We start from the raw sequence: 25,804 nt of genomic DNA on the forward strand, positions 1-25,804 counted from the left end.
GAGTAATGGCCAGCTGGGGAGGAGAGATGCAGCTCTCCTCAACCCTGCTGGCAGTCTCCCCCCTCTTCACCACCTCTACAGGGTGGCTTAGCCCCGAAACCAGCCGGCTCGGGGCGCTCCAGCGGCGAGCACAGATCGAAGCCTCGCAGAGACGAGTTTTCAGTCTGTCGCTGAAGAAGCTCAAACCAGAAGTCGGTAGCATCTATTTCTAAGACATTTGTAGAAGTGGAACAATAGCTAGGAATCTTGGTTCCGTAATTAGTTGTTGACATTATACAACAGGGCTGATCCTTACATTCTTCATTCAGTCACTGGAGTTTAGTTCAGTTTACCTTGTACAATGAAATTAAATGCCATCTTCAATGTACATTATACATAAAAAATAAAACAACACATCCTTCACATTATATATACATTGAATTGAAAACCCCTGATATTGCATTAATATTGCACTATACAGTAGAATTCAATAGAGTTACTGCCCTGTGATAGAAGCTGTTTTTCAGCCTATTTGTCCTTGTTTTTATTGTCCTGTACCATCTGCTAGATGGTAATAGTTCAAAAAAAGGGTGCCCAGGATGGGAGGGATCTTTAGGAATGTTTTGAACTTTCTTATAAAGCTCTTCCAAAGAGAGGAGAGGGCAACCAATGATCCTTTGGGCAATGACATTAACCCTCTGGAGTGCTTTCCTATCTGCCACTGTGCAATTGGCAAACCATACAGAGGTGCAGTAAGTTAAAATACTCTCTATGGTGCAGAATGACAAGAAGATGCTTTCAAAACTAACTCAAGAGTCGAGAGTGGCAGAATGTGGCGTCTCATGCTTGAGTGGTAACACCGCTGCAGAAAATTGGAATTGTTTCCTTTTAGATATATCCCAAATAATTGAAAAATGAAGAAGAAGTACCCGCAAACACCTGCCTTAGCAGAATTGGGTGAATTACCTTAGATGGCATTGTTCAGTGGAATTTATTCATGCTTTCAGTTGCCGGACCTCAAAGATATACGAATCAAAAAATAATCAAACATTGCACATTCAATACGTCTGCCGTTAATGTCTGTGCAGAAAGTGTTCAGAGTATAAAGAATCCGATTGTTCTTTTTTTTTTTTTTTAGGCACTGATCCAGAAGAAATCATTTTGAATGCTTTTAGAGTTTTTGATCGAGAAGGAAAAGGTTACATAAAAGCCGATTAGTAAGTAGAGTTTTGATTTTTTTTATGTTTTTACAAAAAAAATCCTTTTCCTTCCCATTGTTGTTTCTGTTGTCTGCATTTTGTCTGTAGTATGGTGCCTTGTTTCAATGAGATCTCCAACAGATCAAATCTATCACCACAGAAAACAAATCAGCTTTCAGTCCAATTTCTATGAGGCCACTGAAAGTTTTCAGTGCGTTGAGATTAAGGTCCACATGAAAATGCTAAATATAGGGCTTAAAGCAGAGGAGCACTCAAAGATTATTTAATGCTCAGTGCATTCAGATTATTACAGAATCCTGGCTTTCCAAAGGTGATTCAGCTAACTAAAAGCTAGAGGAAAATCAACCAATGGAATAAGCTTTCAAGAAGAGACTAGACTTCCATCTGTCAGAAATGGTGCAAGGTCTCCTGCTAAGACAGGGGGGTTGGATTAGATGACCTACAAGGTCCCTTCCAACTCTGTTATTCTGTTAAAATCTGCCCCGGTATTGTTTGCTGTTATTTATTGTCTTGTTATTTTGTTGCATCTTGTAGTATGTTTTGAATTTGTGCAGTGCACAGAGCTTTCAGAGTAAGGTGGTTTAATGCATATTTTATGTTTATTTTTTATTGCTTTTTAATTAATAACAAAAGAGAACAAAACATAAACAAAAAATAGTTACAACTATCATTTTTAACCTACTGTATTCTGTATAAATGGAATCCATATTTCATCATACTTATCCATAAAAGTCTACATTTATAGACAATATGCACATAGGTAGTTCAGTGCATGTTTAAAATAAATAAATAAGGACTCCTTTCTCATTATGCTATCCTCCAGGTGGTGTTAAGCACAATGAATCAGGACCATACATTAGATTCTAGTTAAGATGATTTACTGCTCATGCCTATACAGAAAAATCTAGGCAACTAATGATCAGCACTAAATTGGCACTAAATGAAGTCAGTGGAATTCAAGAGCGGTTGGACTTAAATCATTTGTGGGAATGTAATGATTCTAGGCTTATTACACATTTGGCTCCACCCCCAAGCTCTGCCTGCTCTTCTTCAACAGGTGGACTGGGAGCACAGCTTCTATAATTCCCAACCACATGCCAGTGGAGAATGATTGGGGTTATCATGCCAAAATATCTTGAAAGCATCAGGTTGGGAAAAGCTACATTAATATGAGACCCAAATGGGATATTGGCATATAATATATAAACTCAGGGTTTGTCTTGCTGTGAATGATCACACTAGCAGCAACCAGTCCCTTGTAAACCAGTTAGATTTGCTAAGAACTTCATTCATTCATCACCATAAGAGAACTTTGTATTACTTGTTAGACCTAAGGGTAACATGGATCTTTACAAATCTATTCCATTACTATATTCTGACATTCATCACCATTTATACACTCCCATCAATTAGATGTTAAAATCTAATTGCTATTTATTTATTAGAGACTCTCATTCATCTCTTGGAGAATTTGTCCTGTTCATGAGAAGGTTGCTATTAATTAATAGCATTTTGCTCCATATTAATTTTTTTTTAAAGGAGCGAGAAATGGCAATACCAAAATAACTCCCCTCCCCCTCAAACTGGCCACACTTGACCTTTTAACGGGAACATTCATTTTATTAACCTCCTTTTGGGGAGCATTTCATTTTTTCCACTGGAGATATTTTTACTTCTTACTCGGGAAGCTATGATTCATTTGGAAGATTTGAAACAGATTATGTGTATGCACACACCACACACCCACACATATATGCGTGTACCATCCTCCTAGGGCATCCACACTTATTAGCCCCCAAAAACAGGCACAAAGCACACTTGAACATCAGCAGCTACAAAACTGCAATTATTGTTTTCTGCTTTTCTTGAATAAATAATAGTACGGTTGCCGTAAGAACAGTCCCACATATCTGAATCCAATCAGAATTGGTTGGAAATTTAATTGTACTCAAAATTTAGCCATCAACCTGCCTATTTCTAGGACCTAGAATAGTTGAGGTTTTCCCCTCTGAACTATGGGGCGGGGGCGGGGGGGAGAGAAATTCTCCTTTATCTTGCTTCCTGCCTTATCTAATTAGCTAAAGGGATGCTCAGTTTTCTGTCTAGCAGGAAATCAATGCAGAGGGTAGTAATTTCTAGCACTGGGAATTCAGTCTTCATCTTCCTACCTAGGGCCAGTTTCTTAATCCTTTAACTGGAATAGTTGCAACATTTTCTGACAATTTATTTTACAGGAGTTTTCTGTCTTGTTAAACAAGGTCAGCAACTGTCTAAGACAGTTGTTGTTTTAGGGTGGGACAAAGGACCTGGAGCCCACACATAACAGGGGAAACCATCAAACAAATGAGTTTTTTTTTTTAAAAAAAAAACCTAATTAATTGGTACTTTTCACTCAGACAATTAAAAAGAATAAATTAAATTATAATCCCAAGAGTTATTTTACAATCTAGGGTTTTCCCCACACCCTTCTCTGTACTGATTTCATTGGATAAAAAATAACAGGGGAAACGAGCACTGATTTAGCATAAAAACAGAAGAAAATGTTAGGAGTGACACAATGGAAAGAACTTTTTAAGTATTTTCTATGTGTCAGGAGGGGAGGTCCATATCAAAACCAAATATATTTTGGTTTCGCTTGTTGATTTTTCTTGAATTGGCTTCTTTGTTTACTTTTCCTTCATGGCAGCTCTGACCCACTTCAATAAAAAGGGTAATTTCATTAAAGATTTTAAAAAAAATATTTAGGAAAAAAACATTCTGAGGAAGATTCTCCCCTGCCACCTACACACATAACGGTTCATCTATTTATCAGAGGTTTTTCTCACTTTTATTATTTTTATAAATAACTCAAGGGGGCAAACTGTTCATTCCTCGAACTGTTCAAGGAAACGAAGGCATTCAAAGGTTCAGAATGAGGGCTGGTTTTTCAGGAAATGTTGATAAAACAAGGAGTGGAATACAAGATGCCTCAATTTATGAGGCTCATTTTAGGAGATGTGGTGGTGCAGTGGTTAGAATGATATTGTTAGCGCGAATTGGATCAATATGAATGATACTAGAATTAATGTTGTTTAAATATATAAAGAAATGTTTAGATAGAACAAGAAAGGCATAGATGAAGATAGAGACAAAGATGAGGAGTTAGGGGCTTTTTAAAGTTAATGTATGCTTAAACAATATAATGAGGATTATTTAAATTCAACAGATGTGATAGAGATTACTAATATTGTTATGATGAACCGGATTAATATGAACCAACTCTGTCCACACACAATATGGATGTATATTGGAAAAAATAATAAAAAATAAATCTTTTTTAAAAATGCAGTACTGCAGGCTAATTCTGCTGACTGCCGGCTGTCAGCAGTTTGGTAGTTTGGGTCTCACCGGCTCAAGGTTGATTCATCCTTCCATCCTTCTGAGGTCGGTAAAATGAGGACCCAGATTGTTGGGGGCAATATGATGACTCTGTAAATCGCTTAGAGAAGGTTGTAAAACAATGTGAAGCAGTATATAAGTCTAAGTGCTATTGCTATAGCTATGGCTGGTCATTTAGTTACCATGCAAAGTTACAATTGTCCCCCACCTCTCCCCCAACATATTTATGACCTGGTTTTGATGTTCTGATGGCCACCTCCCCTCCCACAGTCATGTGACTTGGCAACCAGCTAGTGGTGGGATTCAAATTTTTTTACTACCGGTTCTGTGTGCGTGGCTTGGTGGGCATGGCAGGGGATACTGTAAAATCTCCAGTCAGAGGTGGTATTTGCCGGTTCTCTGAACTACTCAAAATTTCCGCTACCAGTTCTCCAGAACTGGCCAGAACCTGCTGAATACCACCTCTACAACCAGCCCACATTTATGGCCGTTTGCAGTGTCTTTTATTATTTATTTATTTATTTATTTGTCAATTGCTTACAAGATAATAGGTATAAGAAAAAACATAGTTATGAATACATGGATACATATAAGAAAACTAAAAAATATATATAAAAGAAACAATAGGACAGGGACAGTAGGCACATTGGTGCGCTTATGCACGCCCCCTTCAGACCTCTTAGGAAAGGGGTGAGGTCAATAGTAGAAAGTCTAAAGTTAAAGTTTTTGGGGTTTGGGCAAGAAACCACAGAGTCAGGTAGAGTATTCCAGATATTGACCACTCTGTTGCTGAAGTTGTATTTCCTGCAATCAAGTTTGGTGTGATTAACGTTGAGTTTGTATCTATTGTTTGCTCTTGTGTTGTTATGGTTGAAGCTGAAGTATTCATTGACAGGTAGGACATTGCAATGTATGATTTTATATACTATACTTAGATCAGACCAAAGGCGGCTTAGTTCTAGGTTTTCTAGGTCTAGAATTTCAAGTCTGGCAGTATAAGGTATTCTGCAGCGAGTAGAGGAGTGGAGAACTCTTCTTGTGAAATATTTCTGGACTTTCTCAACTGTGTTAATATCAGATACATAATGTGGGTTCCAGACTGATGAGCTGTATTCAAGTATTGGTCTAGCAAATGTTTTGTATGCTCTAGTTAGTAGTGTAATATTACCAGAGAAAAAGCTATGTAAGATGAGGTTAACAACTCTTAACGCCTTTTTGGCTATGTAGTTACAGTGGGCTCTAGCACTTAGGTCATTTGAGATGAGTACTCCAAAATCCTTGACAGAGTTTGGATCCTCAACAAGGTCTTGACTATTTAGCTTGTATTTTATTTTCTGATTTTTTTCTGACAATATGTAAGACAGAGCATTTATTTGTTGAGATTTGAAGTTGCCATTTGATTGACCATTCTGATACAAAGTCAGGGTCTTTTTGAAGGGTAGCAGTATTGTCTGTGGTGTTGAATAGCTTTACATCATCAGTGAAGAGAACACAGTTGCTCTTGATATGATCACAAAAGTCATTTATGTAGAGTATGAAGAGAGTTGGTCCTAAAACACTGCCTTGGGGGACACCACTGTTGACAGGTACAGAATTTGATAGGACGCTCCCAATTTTGACCATTTGTTGTCTGTTTGACAGGAATGCTCTATCCAGTTATGGGGGTGTCCAGAGATACCGTAAGATTTTAGTTTTAGGAGTAGTTTGTCATGTACCACTGAATCAAAGGCTTTACAGAAGTCTATGTAGATTGCGTCTATTGCTTTGCCCTGATCGAGTTGTGTAGTCCATATGTTTTTGCAGTGTAAGAGTTGCAAATTACAGGATAGTTTTTTCCTGAAACCAAATTGTTTATTAGAGAGTAGGTTGTTTGTTTCTAAGTGGAGGATGATGGATTGGTTAATAATTGATTCCATGACTTTACAGGTGACGCAGCATAAAGAAATTGGTCTGTAATTTTCAACTAGACCGGGTCTCCCTTTTTGAAGATGGGGATGACCGTGGCTTGTGACCATAGTTTTGGCAAGGAGCTGGTCCTGAAAGATTTTTCAAAGATTATGCTTAGAGGTTCGGCTATGGCAGTGGATAGCTTTTTTAAGAATTAGGCACATATTCCGTCCAGTCCAATAGATAGAGATGGTTTTAGATTACGTAGTGCTATTTTAACTATCTTCTGTAAAATCGATATGTATTAGATCATTGTAGTTGTCTGTGGTTCGACTAGGAAATACTGGGCACGATCCATTGCTGTATACAAATACTGAGCCAAAGAATGTGTTAAAGAGGTTGGCTTTAATAGTGTCATTGTTGTAGTCTTTACCATTAGGTCTTTTCAGGGGTGGGATGGACCTTGAGTCTTTTAGTTTGTTGTTTACAAAATTGTAGAAAGCGCGGGTGGAATTGGTGTGTAGAAGGTTTTCGTCTTGTAGTGATATAACCACAATTTGCAATATTTTTGCTGACAACTAGTGTTTACTTCCGGTTTTCATCAAAAACACCTTATAATGAACAATGGGTTCACTTAATGACCATGGATTCACTTGACCATGGTGTTTTGCTTAATGACCACTGCAAAAAATAAATTGTAAAACCATTTTGCTTCACAGCCATTATGAGTTTATGACTATCACACTTACAACCGTAATGAATAGGCTCCGGTATGATCATAAGTTGAGGACTACGTATAGTATACCATGGGAAAGAATATTTCTCCAATTTATATATGACTGAAATAGGAGTTTTTTATTTTATAACATATGGTTGATGCCCTCATTTGTAAAAACAATTAACAAAAAATGAATTAATATTCACAAGAAGGTTTGGATTTATTTGACCAACAAACCCTGTTTGATTCTTGGAATGGTGAAAAGGTATGAACAGCATATTACTTTTTGATGCTCTTTTGAAGAATGGGAGTGTCTATGGAGATTATCAGTCATTCAGGTCATGGTTGTCCCCAAAATGCTTTTTCAAAAGGCAAGTGGAGTTTGTCATTCCTTGAAGATATTTTGCTAAAGAATGGTTGCTGGAATTGGCTATGTCTAATTTAATGAAAAGAAAAACTAGGGTGACACGAAAGCAGTGTTCCGATATCTAAGGGGTTGCCACAAAGAAGAGGGAGCCAACCTATTTTCCAAAGCAGGATAAGAAGCAGTGGATGTAAACAAATCAAGGAAAGAACTAACTTAGAACTAAGGAGAAATTTTCTGACAGAACAATTAATCAGTAGACTGGTTTGCCTCCAGAAGTTGCTCCAACACTGGAGGTTTTTAAGAAGAGTTTGGAGAACCATTTGTTTGAAATGGTGTAGGATTTCCTGCCTGAGCAAGGGGTTGGACTAGAAGACCTCCAAGGTCCCTTCCAACTCTGTTATTCTGCTTCTCATCCAAGAACTGAAGAAACTTCTTGGATGAGAAGTGAAATGTCTTCGAGAAAAAACAAAGTCCATTGTCTTTTGAAAAAGCACTTTTGAGGCATGAAGAATGGGAAGTTTGTTTCTGAAGAATGGGAGAATGTTATGCCCCAGTCCAGATTTGCTTCAATGTTAGGCAGTCTGATTTATATTATATCATCTATTTAGGCCTTAAGAAGTTGGAAGGCCTCTGATGGAACCCTAAATGCTTTGGAGTCTTTCTGGGCACATATCCAGAGAATGAAATACCATGTCATTGGCCCCATGAAATGCTTCTCGAAGCTGCATCCCAATTAATATAACACAATTGTTTCCATTTCTATTTAAGTAGCCCTGTAGGATTTACCAATCTTGTTTTAATACTGGAACTGGATGAGTCTGGGACTGCAGATCCTGTCTGGTGTTGCCACATCAAGGACATTGGGTGGGCACTCGTTTATGAAAATCTTATGAAGATCTGTGATCTTGTCCTTGTTGGACATTTTTTTTTAATACCCCTGGGGAAACAAATACTATGGAAAACAACAACTGCAGAAAGTTCTCTGTTTGGAAAATCTGCATCTTTGTTTCTCTATAAAATAAATAATGGAAATGTGCAAGGATTCTCCCCCCTAGACCTCTTTATATGTCAAGATGTGAATGCTTAGGATTGTATCTGAAAGACATTTATTCATCCTTGCCTTGCCCTTTCCCATCCTACCTACCTCTTTCCTCAGAAGTTTTTTAAAAAATATTACTTACTTGTGACTAAAAGGGGCACAAACTTTCTGAAAAAGAAATTTAAATAAAAATATCAGACAATCTGGTGGCCCCTCAAGGATTAATAAATTGACGATGGAGAATGAGAATTTCATGGACTCAATACATTTCAATGTATTGTCCTTACTGATATATTTATTTGAGTATGGAGATGTAGAGAAGAGAAAGGGTAGAGAATGGAGCCAAAAGTCCACAAGGAAGCAACAAACAAGATATTATTCTCGTTCAATGTTTTTCAGCCTTGGGAACTTTAAGTGTAGACTTTAACTTCCCAGACAGCATTATCCTGCCCCATTCAGTGTGGAGGAGAGGGAAGGAGTGGTACCTTATAGTATATGATACATGGAATATAATGAGAACAATCCCTTTTTCACCTTTCAATAATATATATAGGTAGTTCTCAGCTTACAGCAGTTTATTTAATGACCATTACAATGCACTGAAAAAAGTGACCATTTTTCACACAACTGTTGAAACATCCCTGTAGCCATGTGATCAAAATTCAGGTGTTAACTCATATTTATGATGGTGGCAGTGTCCCGGGTGTCAACCCCAAAACTGTTTCACCACTTTAAGGCAGGCCTGGATTGCACATTATGCCAGGCCTGTGCTTACCGGGGCCTTTCACATTGGCTTAATGACTGGTACCAGACTGCCATGGAGTTGGACAGTGAAACCCGTGGAAGCGTCCGAGGCCTAGTCTATGCCACGGCCTGCACCCAGGCCTATCACAATGGGGAGGGAGACCAAGCTGGCCAACGATCAGCTGATCAAAGCTGCCTGCAAGCCAGTCAACAAACAGCTGATTGTGGCTGCCTGCAGGCTGGCTGATGAACAGCCGATTGGTGGTGCTGGATTTTCAGCTGCTCCAGCAGAGGAAGGGTGCGGCTCCAGCCTTCATAGGGCACTGGGAAGTGGAAGCTCCCAGCACTAACTTTTTTCCCTCACTGTGTACTGAGATTCCAGTGAAATAAACCATTGGGAAATCCCAGCGAGTGGCATCCTGCTTTGGTTTTGACCTGAAGCTTGGACCTTTGAGACCAGGATCAAGTGACCCCCTTCTGCAACCTTCTGACAGGCCAAGTCATTGGGAAAATCAGATTCACTTATCAGCCATGTTACTAAATTTAACAACTACAGTGATTCTCTTGACAACTGTGGCAAGAAAGGTCGTAAAATGGGACAAAATTCACTTAACAAGTGTTTTGCTTAGCAACATAAATTTTGGGCTCAATTGTGGTTGTAAGTCGACAGCTACCTGTACTAGTTACAGCTATCAATTTCCTTTTAGTATCAGAGACAGCATTGCATTGATAAAGTGACTTCGCCAGTGACTTTTGTGCTATTATTTTATTTTTCTTTACTTTATGTATTTTATTTTTTATTCCATTTTGCTTCATTTTATTTACCTTATGTATTTTATTTGATACAGTATGAAAGAGGTGCTCATGACGCAGGCAGACCGGTTCACTGAGGAAGAGGTAAGATTTATTTTATCATGCAAACTGCATGCAACCAACTTTTTTTTTTCTGTTTGGCTAAGAATAATTTTCGTGGCAGGAAGTGCTGGGAAGGATTTTATGGTCAGAACTTGATGTAAAGAATCGTAATTTTCTGTGAGAATTTGATAATTCCAGAATATATGGGTAGAGCTGCTTCTGGTGTATATAAAATCTCTGTCAAAGGCTGTTATTCCCTCCACCCTGAATTCAGGCCCTTGCATATCCAGACTGTGGTAAGAGTGATTGTTCTTATTTTCTCTGCCACAGTCCTGTGGCTCCAGTGTCTGTGCTGAACACTGCAAAAAGGACTCCATTGATTTCAAGGGATCCACTTTACAATGAGCCGCACTTGTGACTAAACCAATTATGCCCTCTGTAAGGTTCCAGTCCAGCATCTCCTCCACTCAGTGGAATTTAGTGGAAGGAGAGGATGAAAGGAATGGGAGGAGGAGGGGAGAGGAAATGAAAGGAAAGGAAAGGAAAAGGAAAGGAAAGAAGGAAAGGAAGGAAGGGAAGGGAAGAAGGAAAGGAGAGGAGAGGAGAGGAGAAGAGATAAAAGGAAAGGAAAGGATCAAGATCCATCTCTCACTCATGCTCCCATTCAGTATTTTTCAAAATTCAGCAGCTTTAAGATGTGTGGAGTTTAATTTATTTATTTTAATTTATTTATTTGTTGAGCATGTATTAGATAACAGATATAAGTATAAACATGATTATTAATACATGAAATGGATAAGAATAAAAGGGAGCATTAGGACAGGGACAGTAGGCACATTGGTGCGCTTATGCACACCCCTTACAGACCTCTTAGAAATGGGGTGAGGTCGACAGTAGACAGTCGAAGGTTAAAGTTTTTGGGGTTTTGGGAAGAAACCACAGAGTCAGGTAGTGTATTCCAGGCATTGACCAGTCTGTTGCTGAAGTCGTATTTCCTGCAATCGAGTTTGGTATGGTTTACCTTGAGTTTGTATTTATTATGTGCTCATGTGTTGTTGTGGTTGAAGTTGAAGTTGTCATTGACGGGTAGGACATTGCAATGGATAATTTTGTGTGCTAATTTTGTTTAAGATGAAATTTTGGGTTTTCTTGGCTAAAATCTCATGAGATTTCTAGTCAGAATGCCTACCTTTTGCAAGATTTGAAACTGAAAAAGAAGTGCACCATTTAAAAATGTTAACTTCCACTATTAAAATTTAAAATAGGAATACTGCAGATTCCAGCATCTTGCTAATATCTATAATATGCAAGAGGTTAAGAGTAATCACATTGTACATTCATATAAGGATCCCCCCCCCTAATAATACAGATTTGAAATTTGTCCCATTATTAGAGCATATTGTGTTTGACTGGATTGTCCACCTTAATCAAAATACTCTTTTTTCATCGCAATTACAACCAGTGTTCATGCGAAAACCAGATTTATTGCCTCTACATGATCATTCTTAATAATGTAAAGATAGTCCTCAACTTACAATTTTAACAGCTTGGAATTTCCATCACAAGTCATTGCTGCCATAAATCAAAGCACATGTCTAACCTAATTTTATGATATTTTTTCTGGCGATCATTAAGAAAACCCTATGGTTGTTAAGTGAGTCAATGCATTATATGGATGTTTTTTGCTGGAAATTGCCTAAATCCCCCAGTTTCTAGCATAATACATTGTAAATTGTAGCAAGTGAATGTACAACATTGCAACCAGCTGTAAAAGTGAGTTGATTGACAAGCAATTGAAATATGGTCATGAGACTGTGTGTGCCACTGTCAGAATTCCAGAATCAAGTCATAAGTTCCTTTTGGGAGGGGGGTTCATTGTAACTTTGAATAGTTGCTAAATCTTTTCAATTCAAAGCAAAAGAAATCAAAATGGCGGGCATGCTTTTTCTTGCAAAATCACATTTGTCAAATTGTCTAATTCCTTGAACCTCCTGCAGTAAACTCTTATTCAATAGTTTTGCTGTCAACACTCCATTCTTCCAAGTGGGAACAATGAATTATGTCCCTAAGGACTAGAAACCTGGTTAGGATTTGTTTTGTCTATGTGGAAACTGCAATTATTAACTCTCTGCATATGTCCTTTCTAACTTCTATTTTGTACTTCTTTTTTCAGGTGAAGCAGACCTTCAGTGCTTTTCCTCCAGATCCCTCTGGTTATCTTGATTACAAGAATCTTGTTTACGTTATTACCCATGGGGAGGAGAACGATTAACAAGATGTTGAACTGATCCATCAAGAAAACACAATTCACCCATGTTTCTTTGGTGCTGACATATTGTTCAGTGGAAGCCAGATTAAAACATTATTCTAAATGACCTTGGTTTTTTTTTTTAATTTGATAAAACTACATATACTATTTTTGTATGTTTTTCCCCTGTCTCCCTATTCTTCTTCTCATATTTTCATTTTCTGCTGTTATTCTTGTCAGCAATATATAAATGGAATGTTCTTGATGAACTGGCTTTTTTATGACTTGCTGACACTTCTAATATTCACCAGATGCCTTTACTGGCCATCATGATGGTTTTTAACCTCTTCCATTTCCTTTATTAAACACTTGGGGCTGTCTTTTTTTTCCTTACTGAGGAAAAGCCTTTGTTAAACAGTCATGATTATATATAAATGTTTGACTGGGCTTAATCTGATCCAAGGTTAACCTCAGGGCCTGTTTTAAATTTGAAGGCCCAGCTGCAAAACCTGTAAATTGGAATAATATTAATATATATATATTTTCCACATGCATTTTTCCAACTACCATTTTAGAATTAGCTGGGTGCGCTACAAAGAATCTTTAGAAAGTAGTAAAAATGTTCTTCATTCAATGGTTTTATTCTTGGCAGCTACTGGAGATCTCTTTCTCTCAATCTGAGGACTATACCTACACCCTGTTTTTAAAGTTATATCTCTGGCAGGCAACAAAATTCTCCATAAATCATTCCTTGTGTGCTTTATTATTCTGTTAGTCCATCTTTCTATCCCTGGGGGTCAGTAACTTTTAACTCTTAAAAACTAATTGCCTCAAATCTTATGAGACTTGGGTTATCTGACACAACATTTCAAGCTAGATGACGTGCAAGATATCAGTCTTTAATTTTTTTAAAGGTAAAAATTTAGTATGGAGTTTGTTTTGTGGGAAGTTGGTAGGCCTGCATCCGTAGTTGTCATACTGTACCGCACAATGCCAGGTTCTCTTCAGAAGAGTTGGCTTGTTATTCTGTGTTACCCCTAAAACAGAATTAAATGTTGTAGAACTAAATTGCAAGATAGGGGATTCAAAATGAGCATTAGAAACTTCTTGAGAGTAGAGCAAGGACCAATGAATGGAAGCTTTGAGGAGAGAGAGCCAAACTCAAAACCAAAAGAAATTTCCTGATTGTGAGAGCTATTAAGCAGTGGTACAGCTTGGCTCCTACAGCTGAGGACATTCCATCACTGGAGGATTTCAAACAAAGTTTGGACAGCCATTTGTCTGGAATGGCATAAGGAGATCTTCCCAGGACAGATGGTTGGACACGAAGATCTCCAAGATCTCTTTCCTTCCCATAGAATCTCTAAGATTCTATTTTAGACATTGCAGAAAGAAAACCATGCTAATCGATGCTATCAAAACAATCAGAAAGAGAAAGCGTATGTTATGAAGTAGCCTGCAATTCATGAGAGCTTATTCCTTTTAATGACATTTGTTAATCGGAAAAGTTGTTGTTGTTGGGTTTTGTTTTGTTTTTGCTATGATTCTATTATTCTTAGCAAAAGCAATTCAGGAAAGGTATAGACCAGGGTGTCCAACCTTGGCAACTTTAAGACTTGTGGACTTCAACTCCCAGAATTCCTCAGCCAGCAAAGCTGGCTGAGGAATTCTGGGAGTTGAAGTCCACAAGTCTTAAAGTTGCCAAGGTTGGACACCCCTGGTATAGACTTTCCCAAACTCTACAGCATGGTGCTGGAGTGAATTACAAGGACAACATAGGATATTTTACTACAGGTAGTTCTCCACTTATGACCACAAACTGAGCCCAAAATTTATGTTGCTAAGCGAGACAGTTTTAAGTGAGCTTTGCCTCATTTTATGACCTTTCTTGCCACAGTTGCTAAGTGAATCACTCCAGTTGTTAACACTGCAGTTGTCTCACTGCTTTCAGAAGGTCACAAAAAGGGATCTCATGATAGCGAGATACTGCAACAGTCATTAATATGAGCCAATTGCCAAGTGTCCAAATTTTGTTCATGTAACCCAGAGGTCTCTAAACTTGGCAACTTTAAGACTTCTGGACTTCAACTCCCAGAATTCTCCAGCCAGCATAGCTTAAGTTTGGGGACCCCTGATGTAGCCATTTGGATGCTGTAATGGTCATAAGTCATTTTTTTTCAGTGCCATTATAACTTCAAACAGTTATTAAATGAATTTACAGGACCACCTGTAAATTTAATAAATAGAACAGTTAATGAGTTCACTGCAGCATTTTGGGGTGCTGTGATGCACAGGTTAGGAACCAAGGAAATGTAGGACTCTCTTTTGTAGAGGAATAGCAGGTTGCCTTTCATTGGAAGTCTTTAAACAATGATTAAACAACTATTCAGGGATACTTTAATTCTGGAATTTGTGCATCAAGCAGGGATTAAACTGCACACACATACAAGTCTTCTTCCATTTTTACCAGTCTCTTGCTGTTTTATGTATCACCTTTCTCTAGGTCACTTAAAAATCAAATAACTACGTTTATACAAGATGCTAGACTTGATTAGTGTTAAACACACTTTTTGTGACTTATTGTTAGGCAAACTCAGCTTGTTTGGTTAGCTTATGATTCAATCTTTGTATGAACCCAGGAAATGAATTTGTCTGGTAATCAGATTGGGCACACAGTGTGAACAAATTTCTGCAGTCTATTTTGTGTGAAAATATTGCCACAATTAGCAAGGGGCCGGATTTACATAATGTAGTAAACTATTAAGTAGAGTTATCTGCAGACCCAGGACCTGAAAGAAATTCCCCCCAAATTATTTGAAAGTTTTCTTACCAAACACGTCAGAAGGATAAAATATATGACTGGAAGACAATATGGCCTATAAAAGTGGTGGGATTCAAAAAAATTTGCTACCAGTTCTGTGGGAGTGGCTTGGGGGGCGTGGTTAGGTGAGCATGTGACTGGATAGGTGTGGCTTTTTTTTTGCTTTTTTGAAGGCACCTCCCCACCCATTTTGGGCTTTCTGGGCCTCAGGCAAGCCTCCTGGGGGGTGTTTTTGCTCCCAGAAGGCTCCCCTGGGGCTCAGGAAGAAAAAAATGGAGCCTAGAGGGGGCATGCAGCACCACCCTCACTCCATTTTGGAGCTTTCTGGGCCTCAGGGGAGCTTCCTGGGGGGGGGGAATTTTTGCTCCCAGACAGCTCCTCTGGGGCTCAGGAAGGCAAAAAAATGCAGGGGGGCCTGCACCCCTCCCTCCATTTTTTGCCTTCTTGGGCCTCAGCAAGAGGAATCCCGGCACAGCTGATTGTATGAACAGCTGATTGTTGGGAGGAGGGAAAAAAATAATACCTTAGTGGGCGAGCGTCAGGCGGGCAGGGTGAGGGAGCACTGGGCGGATGGGGCAAGCGAGCCAGCAGCTACTGGGCAACTGGGTCAGGGACATGGCCAGCCAGAACTTACTACCGGTTCAGCGACCCATGCCAAATCCTTGCTACCGGTTCGGTTGAACCAGTATGAACCGGCTGAGTAGCACCACTAGCCTATTCTCTACTTTTTTTGTGTTTTTGCTCTAGTATCCCATTCTAGGTTTAAACTCTATTCATAAAAATACACCTGAGTTCACACAATGCTATAACTTCAAATTAAATAAATCACATAGGAAAATGTGGGCATCGAGGCAGACCCTATAGAGAAAAATGACACACGGCTAGAATTTATATGTATGTCCTAAACATCCTGATGCTGTGCTGGAACCCTCCTTGACTGACTAAAATCCTTGTTTTGCTGATAATAGACTCCCTCATTTCATTTTATGTCATTTTGGGCCTACAAGCCCTCTTTCATCTGGTTTGGTTCACAAAACACTCCAACCCATGGTTTGGTTAACCTCAGTTGACTGAGTATAGCACAAATGCGGCATGGTGCACTGAGCCATAACCATGATTTACAAGCTGAATGGCTGCTGGTTCACACAACATCCTAAGCCACAAACAACAACTCCTATTTTGGCTTCCCAGTGTATATGAAGCCAACCACTGTTTTGCAGAAGCCAGGAAGCTGGAAGAGATATTTAAAAGCAAACTGAAGAACAAATAAAATTCTGCTGTAATCCTCAAGTTACAACCACAACTGGGATCATTGCTAATCAAGGCAGTTACCGTATATCAGTCACAACCAATTTCATCACCTTTTTTGCCACAGTTGTTAAACAATTCACTGCAGTCGTTGTGAAATATGCAATCATTATGTAAATCTGACTCCCACCATTGACTTTGCTTGCCAGAAGGCAGCTGGGTTGCTCACAAATGGCGATCATGTGACCCAGGGACACTCCAACAGTGGTGGGAGTCAATTTTTTTTACTACTGTGGGCATGGCTTGGTGGGCATGGCAGGGGAAGGATACTATAAAATCCCCATTCCCTCCCCACCTCACTAACCTGCTTTCCAACTCTGTTCTCCTGTACAGGGCAACAAAAGAAGACCCAGCTGATCAATTGTGACTCGGGAGGCAGAGAATAGATGGGGGAGGGGCCAATCAGAGGTGGCATTTGCCGGTTCTGCTAATTACTCAAAATTTGCGCTACCGATTCTTCAGAACCTGTCAGAACCTGCTGAATACCATCTCTGTACTCCAACCATTGCAAAAATATGCCGCTTGCCAAGTGCCCAAATTTTGTTCACCTCAGTATTGGGATGTTGTGACAGTCATAAGTACAAGGAATAATTACAAGTCACTTTTTTTTCAGTGGCGTTGTAACTTTGAACTTTGTATGTCAAGGATGACTTGTGCAAATAGAACTCCAAAATGTGGAAGAATCTGAACACCATGTTTGCCATACTTCTAAACTGATTTAAATTTCTACTGTAGATTTGCCATGGCAGTTTGTTATCCTGCTGGCTGTTGAAGAGGAGAGTGTATGGAATCCATGACCCTTTGCTATTTATAAATTGATCTCTATCTGCACAACCTTCATTAGTAAAGCTTTTAAGTAAATATTGCAGCATCCACTTCCCACCCAAACCACAGTTGGAACTGTAACTCCAGAATAGAAGGCTGATGAATAGTCACTCACAGTCAAGATTCAGGGCCAGGTAAGGAGAGATAACTGATCATACAAGAGCCAGTTTGGCCTAGTGGTTAAGACACCAGGCTAGAAAGCAGGCGACCTGCCTTAGTCCTGCCTTAGCCATAAAAGCAGCTAGGGGGATCTTGGGCCAGTCACTCTCTCTCAGCCTAACATACCTCAGAGGATTGTTGTTATGGGGAAAATAGGAGGAGGAAGGCATGTTGGATCTGTTGGCCTTGAGTTGTCAAAGAAATAAAGAGGAGACAAAATAAATCAATATGTACTTTACTGTTTTCAGAACTATTATCCAATTAAAGGTATTGCAGGGGATCCGAAAGCATGTAAAAATGCAAGTGGAAAAATAGGGATCACTTTGGTGGGAAAGTAACAGCGTTCCATGAGCCTCCAGTGTTTAGTCATGCTGGCCACATGACCACGGAGACGTCTTTGGACAGTGCTGGCTCTTCAGCTTTGTAACGGAGATGAGCACCGCCCCCTAGAGCCAGAAATGACTAGCACATACATGCGAGGTTGTTGTGGTTAGCCAGCAGCAGGTGCGGACAGCTGAGGAGAGTGAGGACTCAGATGAGAGACCAGGACCATTAGGGAGTGGACTGCTGCCTTCAGAGATTGTGGGGGTTGGCAGCAGCAATGAGGTTCCCGAAGAGCCTGTGCCAAGTGCACGTGTGCGCAGTGTTGCTCACAGGAAAGAACAGCTGCAGCAGCACGGCGGACTTGGGAGTAAGGCTGCAAGGTAATGGCCCCTCCTTCAAGAAGATAAAGCCAGCTGTGAAGCAAACATTCTTTGCAGGAAGCAAAAACATTTTGAAACTCCAACCTCATGGACATTGCAGTATTTTGGTATTTGAAGACTCTTGTGTTGTAAATTATTTCTTATCTGTTATTCTTGGCAGTCTCTCACAGTTTTGGCGAGGCTTGCGCTTATCAAAGTTAATTAGTTTGCAGAAGTCTTTTAACTGGGGATTCATAAGAATCATTAAAAGGTTTCTGTTTCCTTTGGTTCGTGTTTGTTTTATTGGAAAAGGATGTGGGTCAGAACAGAGGGGAAACTTTACCTAGGGCTGTGATGGCAAACCTATGGCACACTTCTGCCAGCATGCAAGAGGTCGCCAGGAAGAGCCTCACTGTGCATGCGCACGCCCCCGTGCCAGTTGATTGTCAGGTATCTGCTGCGCATGCACAGGGGGTGGGGCACGTGTGGGAAATGTGCACGCATGAGCAGAGGCATGTGGCGTGTGGGGGCACATGCTCATGCGCAGAGGTGCATGGGCGCACATACTTTTGGCACGCAATGTGGAAAAGGTTAGCCATCACTGACCTAGGGAATCAAGTATACTATTTTATAAGTATCATTTCTATTTTCCCACGAAATGTGATACCAATCCTGAGTTGCATCTTTAAACACGAATGCCTTTTTAAAAAAATGTATAACAGTAACTAGGATTAGTTCCTTATGTGCATAATAATGTTCTTTTTTCAGTTAGACTGAAAAATCACAACTGGGCATCCACTGTGAGGGACATCTGAGTGGTGCCCCAAAGGCTTCTGGGGTACTCCCTGCAACCTTGGGCTACACAACCCTGGGTTAGATCAACCACAGCCCCAACTTCATATTGCGCAGCTGGCAAATTTGGAAGCGCAGACTTTCCTTCCCATAGGGAGCCATTTTTCCTCCCCTTTGCAGGCGTGAATGTAAACTTTCCTACAACTCTTTCATAAACACTGGCTGGGTGGTGGGAAATAATTAAGCACCAATAATGAAAACACTGACATGAGGCTATAATATAACAGCTTGAGGAGTGGGGATCATCCTACCATGTGCCCCCCCCCCCCAGTTGCTTTTTTTGGAACAGACCGGTGTTATAAATTGCCTGGATATAATTGGCTAACTTCAAAAGCATCTGAGATATCCACCTGCCAGTCTTCAGACTTTCAAGTGGGGTGGTCAAGGCAAGGGAGAACTTGGTGGTGGTATGGCTTATATCCACCTGTCAAATTCTGCAGGCAGTTCACCCGTATGACATAAATACCAAATGTTCTGGGCTGTTTCAGATTATTTAATGAAAGGACAAGATGGCTGCCCTATTGGTCTACTTACAAACAAAGATTACTTGCTGAGGACCTACGGGGAACACTTTTATTTTCTACAGTACGTGGGGAAATAATAATCTACTAGATTATAAAAATGCAACAACCCGGGAGCCAAAAGAGTTTCTGTTTGCAAGAATACTAGGAATTCTTTCCCAGGAGCAATGATGGTATCCATCATACCCCATAGCTGAGATGAGAGTTTTCCCTCAATTCCACTTATATTCTCCTACTTGGTTCAATAAGGCATTTTTTGGCCAGCACTTTTTTAAAAGATATTTTTAATACAATAAAATATTGGCAATAGTGGATCAGACAAAGACTGTACATATCTTTATGTCGTGTTGAAGGTGGTCCCATTTTTTAACCTATAATAAGGTTCCTTGCAGAGACATCTGTTTTTCTCAATGCTTCCTGGAATGGACTTCAACCACTGTGTATATGCTCCCCCCAATATTCGGGTGATTATGGTGTTGATTTGAGAGTAGAACAAGGGTAAATGGGAGGTTGGACTAACATTCATCTGGTTATAGATTTCATTGGGACAAATCTCCGAATCCTTTCCTACAAATAGCAGCAAATAAGTTCTTCTCCATTTTGCTCGCATACAAACACCATTCCAGACAAGTGTCTGCCAGTCTTTTCTTAAAAGCCTCCAGTGATGGAGCACTCACAACTTCTGAAGGCAAGCCATTCCACTGGTTGATCATTTTCACTGTCAGGACATGTCTCCCAGAGGTGGTATTCAGCAGGTTCTGACCAGTTCTGGAGAACCGGTAGCGGAAATTTTGAGTAGTTCGGAGAACCAGCAAATCCCACCTCTGACTGGAGATTTTACAGTATCCTTCCCCTGCCACGCCCACCAAGCCACACCCACAGAACCGGTAGTAAAAAAAAAAAAATGACTCCCACCACTGATGTCTCCTTAATTCCAGGTTGCTTCTCTCCTTGATTAGTTTCCATCCATTGTTTCTGGTCTTGCTTTCTGGTGCTTTGGAAAATAGGTTGACTCTCTCTTCTTTGTGGCAGCCCCTCAAATATCACTGCAAATCACTGCAGTTGCACTTGATGCAATCATTAAGCCAGTCCTGCTTCCCCCATTGATTTTTCTTGTCAGGAGTTGCCTGGGAAGATTGCAAATGGCAATCGCATGACCTAAGGAGTTTGCAAATGTCATAAATGGGGCAACTTGCCAGTTGCCAAGTGCCTGAGTTTTGATAACATGATTACTATGGTCAGGAGTCTGGAAGATTCCATCATCTGCTGGATTTATTCTGCAACTACTCCCCACTTGCTGGGTTTCTCTGCCTCTAGGAGAAGAAGCAAAGCACTCTGCTTTTATTAGCAATGAAGTATCATTGAAACCGAGGGAGAGTTAATCTAGTCATTGCTTATTGAGTCCTGTAGTTTTTAATCTTACTTTTTTTTAAAAAAAAAATCTTGTAATACACCACAGTGAAGATAATATACAGGGAGGAACTGAGAGGCAGAAAAAGTGCTACATCAGCCAACCGATGATTTCTTGCATATGTCTGCTGTCAGTATAAAATTCTCTCTGGTATTCACATTTTGGACAGTCAGCAAATCATTTCAACAGAAGTTTGATGAGTGCAGGACGAGTTGTCATAATTTATGCAAGTAGGAACTGCAGCAAAATGTTACAATGGAGAGGCACAATCATTCTCATTTTAATGTTGTCTCAAGTTGTGGCCGCTCAGCATGCCATTGTGAATATAGGATGTTTCCTGGAGGCAGTGCTCCACTTTAGCTAAAATAAGACCCAATGTATAATAATCAGAATAGACCTGGCAGGGACCTTGGAGGTCCTCTAGTCCAACCCCTTCTCTAGATCCTATGCAATTTCAGACAAGGGGCTGTCCAGTCTCTTCTTAAAAGCCTCCAATGATGGAGCACCCACAACTTCTGATCCACCGGTTAATTGTTCTCACGGTCAGGAAGTTTCTCCTTAATTCTAGGTTGCTTCTCTCCTTGATTAGTTTCCACCCATTGTTTCTTGTCTTGCTGCAGAGGTGGCATTCGGCAGTTCTGACCAGTTCTGGAGAATCAGTAGCGGAAATTTTGAGTAGTTCGGAGAACGGGCAAATCCCACCTCTGACTGGAGATTTTACAGTATCCTTCCCCAGCCACACCCATCAAGCCACGCCCACAGAACTGGTAGCAAAAAATAAATAAATTGAATTCCATCACTGTCTTGCTGTATGTATGTATGTATGTATGTATGTATGTATGTATGTATGTATGTATGTATGTGTTTGTATGTATGTATGTATGTATAAGAGATGGTATTCAGCAAGTTCTGACCAGTTCTGAAGAACCTATAGCAGAAATTTTGAATAGTTCGGAGAACCGGCAAATACCACCTCTGACTGGCCCCGCTCCCATCTATTTTCTGCCTCCCGAGTCCTAGCTGATCAGCTGGGTCTTCTTTTGTTGCCCTGCACAGGAGAACAGAGCTGGAAAGCAGGTTAGTGGGGTGAGGAGGGAATGGGGATTTTACAGTATCCTTCCCCTGCCATGCCCACCAAGCCACACCAGGCTCACCAAGCCACGCCCACAGAACTGGTAGCAAAAAAAATTGAGTCCCATCACTGATATGTATGTGTGCATGCATGTATGTATGCATGTATGTTCTCCTACTCCCCATCCCCAAGTCAATAATTGTATCTTTCTAAGGGATGGGGCAAAGAAGGATCCTTAAAGAAAAAAAAATAGATTGATGAACCTATCCTATATATGAACCTATCCTATATTCAAAATCCATCCCTGGAGAATAAACAAAACTCAAATCTGAACACCTTACATTAAAAAAAAAAGCCAATTCTACTAAGTAAGTAAAGTCTCCAGAAAATTTCCAGAGAGCTACTTTTGCAATCAAAGCAACTCACACATCTGGAATCAGTTGCTGAGGATTCAAAAACCATCAAAGCAAATGGCATTTAATAAATGCAAAAAGACATTAGGCAGGCAAAGAGGAGCAAGAACGACCAAGGACACAGAGGTGTATGTGTGTTTGTGTGTGTGTGACATGAATTCTCCATGCAAATGGCCTCATTAGCTGCAGAGGAGTTTGTCTCCTGTCTTCTCTTAATTCCTTTTCATCACTTTCTGGCATTGCTAATAAGAAGTTTTTCTTGTGTGTTGTGTTGCATGTGTGTGTGTGTGTGTGTGTGTGTGTGTGTGTGTGAGGGAGGGAGGGAGGGAGGGAGGGAGGGTTGTTGCTGTTTGAAAAGGATCAAGATTGTATTTTAGGTAGAGACAGAGATGGCATCCAGACGGCACATCCTATTTGATTAACTCTCCCCCAAAGTTTTAAGTAGAACCAGAAAATGCAAAAGCAATTCAGAACTTAGTCAGAAAGAGACTGTTTGTGTTCACCCAGGATTCTTAACCTGGTTACTGAATGAATCCATTTTCTAGGTTGCACAGAATATTTTATTGTAAACTAAATAGGCTAGCTTTATGCAAGATGTTAAACTATTGACCGATATAAGCCCCACGTCAAAATTAGAGTTAACTAAATTTATGAAAATTTCTTGACAGTTAGAACAATTAATCAGTAGAATAACTTGCCTGCAGAAGTTATAAATGTTCCAACACTGGAGGTTTTAAAGAAGAGATTGGATAACCATTTGTTTGAAATGGCATAGGGTTTCCTGCCTAAGCAGGAGGTTGGACTAGAAGACCTCCAAGGTCCCTTCCAACTATTCTATTCTATTCTATTCTATTCTATTCTATTCTATTCTATTCTATTCTATTCTATTCTAAATTCTAAAATGCTGCTGCAGTGTTTAACTTCATTTCATTAGGCAGCTTGTGCCTCTGATACCCACCTTTGCAATGCTAGACATATAGAACATTTGATCATACATTCGAACATTGAAAATACTGTCTGTAAGAAAGGGGCACAGATAGTGGCTATTAGTGAAGCAGGTGTTATACCTACAATAGTAAAGACATTTATTTACAGCTGGACCTCATCCAGCAATTGCTTGGACATAACTGCTTGCGGTTATAGCTGTGATTCATAAACTTCAGAGCACTTTTCTTAGTTATGAGTCATCAGTTAGTACATGTTGCCCAGTGCTTGACCCATTTTTATTATTATTTTTCTCCCCCTGGCAGAGAGGAGAGATTGCCTAAACAAGCAATCTATTCCTGAACTGCTTTTCTCTATACTTAGCACTTCCCTAAAAGTATGAGCTGCAAATTAACAAGCTCAGCTCTGCAACCTTCATTAATTGATTAGAAACCTCCTCTGTCTCTTGCTACTGCCTGACACTGACAAGATTCTAATCAGTTTTACACTAATCAGGGGGGGTTTTTTGGTATGTAAACTGGAGGTTACCACCACATTACTTTAGTTGTGTCCCCTCCCATGTCTACTTGCTCTCTTGTAAACCCTTCCTCTCCATGAATATAAATGCAAACATTAATTATCTTCTTGCTAACTAACCAGTGTTTGGGTGAGCATCTAAAGGGTGGGGAAATGAAGGGAAAGTGCTATAAGAATTATTCTTTAACTCATTTTTCACGGGAGTCAAATTCTGAAAACCTTCTCTATTTATCGCCCCTGTGGTCAGTAGGTCATGAAGTACTAAAACAGGGGTGTCAAACTCTCGATGACATGTTGTCGTCATGTGATGTATCACAACTTTTCCCCCTTCACTAAAACAGGGCGTGTGACACATCTGGCCCATGGGCCGCGAGTTTGACACCGTTGTGCTAAAGAGTTTAGCAATTAACTGGTATCCTGCCCTAATTTTTTTAAATGGCATTTTATTCTATATATTTACTATATTCTGTTAAATGATTGCTGTTATTTGCTTTGAGCATCATTTGGCTCCAATGGTCAGTCCTATCGGCTTCATTAATATACACAGTTCAAAATAATATTTTATATCTTGGAAAAGTTGGAGAAGTGAAGGCCGGATATCACTGCCTTTCAGAAAACTAGGATCAAACTGGCTAAGGAACTATGGTGGTGCAGAGGGTAGAATGCAGTATTGCAGGCTAATTCTACCCACAGCCAGGACTTCGATCCTGACCAGCTCAAGGTTGGCTCAGCCTTCCATCCTTTTGAGGTCATTGAATGAGGGCCTAGATTGTTGGGAGGAAATGCTGACATTGTAAATCACTGAGAGAGTGCTATAAAGGAGTGGTGTAAAAGTCTAATTCCTATTGCTATTGCAAAACTCTACCTTAATTAGTTATGGACCTATGTACAGCAAAGGTCTCCAGAAAAATCCTGCATTTCTATTTCTCCAGGATGTGGTGAGACTTCTTTTAAGGCATTTTCAACCTATGGGACACACTCCTTGCAAACCAAACCAAATTGGTTCCTTTCCTTCTCTCTACCTTCAGTCAACAAGTTAAGACTGACAAACCATTTGAACTGTTTTTATGATAATACTTTTACGGTTTGGTGCAATGTGTGGAGTGGACCCAGTCAGCGCAAGAGTTTCAAATGTTCAACTAGAAACCTAGTTTAATAAGAACAGAATCACACACAGTAGATCATTTTCATGACAGAAGAGAACAGCCTTGACATGGACTGGCATGCTTAAAAAGTGCAATTAACTGGTATCCTGCCCCAATTGTTTTTAATGGCATTTTATTCTACTGTTTATATATTTACTATGTTCTGCGAAATGATAGCTGTTAATTGCTTTGAGCATCATTCAACTTGAAAAATAGGATGCAAAGGTGAGCTATCAAATTAAGCAATAGGATATATCAGAGGTGGTATTAAGCGGGTTCTGACCAGTTCTGGTAGTGGAAATTTTGAGTGGTTCAGAGAACTGGCAAATACCACCTCTGACTGGCCCCGCCCCCATCTATTCTCTCCCTCCTGAGTCCCAGCTGATTGGCTGGATTTTCTTTGGTTGCCCTGCACAGGAGAACAGAGCTGGAAAGCAGGTTAGTGGGGTAGGGAGGGAATAGGATTTTGCAGTACCCTTCCCCTGCCACACCCACCAAGCCACCCCCACCAAGCCATGCCCACAGAACTAGTAGTAAAAAAAAAAATTTGAACCCCACCACTGGGATATATAGTAAAAGTCCAAGTAGCATAAATCATGGATGGTATTTCAGAAGTGTAACTTGGAAATATCTCTGTATCCCTGTTTTCAGCATGAACAAGGAAATTCACAGGGGCCTGGAGTGTGTCATCACTTCCA

General features: G+C 40.0%; 1 protein-coding gene across 3 annotated transcripts in view; it reads left to right on the plus strand.

Annotated features, from left to right (window-relative positions):
• The window catches only part of MYL10 (myosin light chain 10), a 41,245-nt gene extending 28,066 nt beyond the window's left edge, over nt 1-13,179 (plus strand). For all 3 annotated transcript variants that reach the window (XM_087957677.1, XM_026672330.2, XM_087957680.1), the window contains 3 exons: nt 1,118-1,196; nt 10,181-10,229; nt 12,361-13,179. In XM_087957677.1, the coding sequence (XP_087813803.1) occupies nt 1,118-1,196; nt 10,181-10,229; nt 12,361-12,459 (227 nt within the window). In that variant the 3' untranslated portion in view covers nt 12,460-13,179. The remainder of the gene's footprint in view (nt 1-1,117; nt 1,197-10,180; nt 10,230-12,360) is intronic.
• Nucleotides 13,180-25,804: the final 12,625 nt, after the last annotated feature.

The sequence above is a fragment of the Notechis scutatus genome, chromosome 1 (assembly GCF_049901735.1).
Source record: "Notechis scutatus isolate UNSWTSFEM ecotype Mainland chromosome 1, rNotScu1.2, whole genome shotgun sequence".
In the NCBI taxonomy this organism is placed as follows: Eukaryota; Metazoa; Chordata; class Lepidosauria; order Squamata; family Elapidae; genus Notechis; species Notechis scutatus.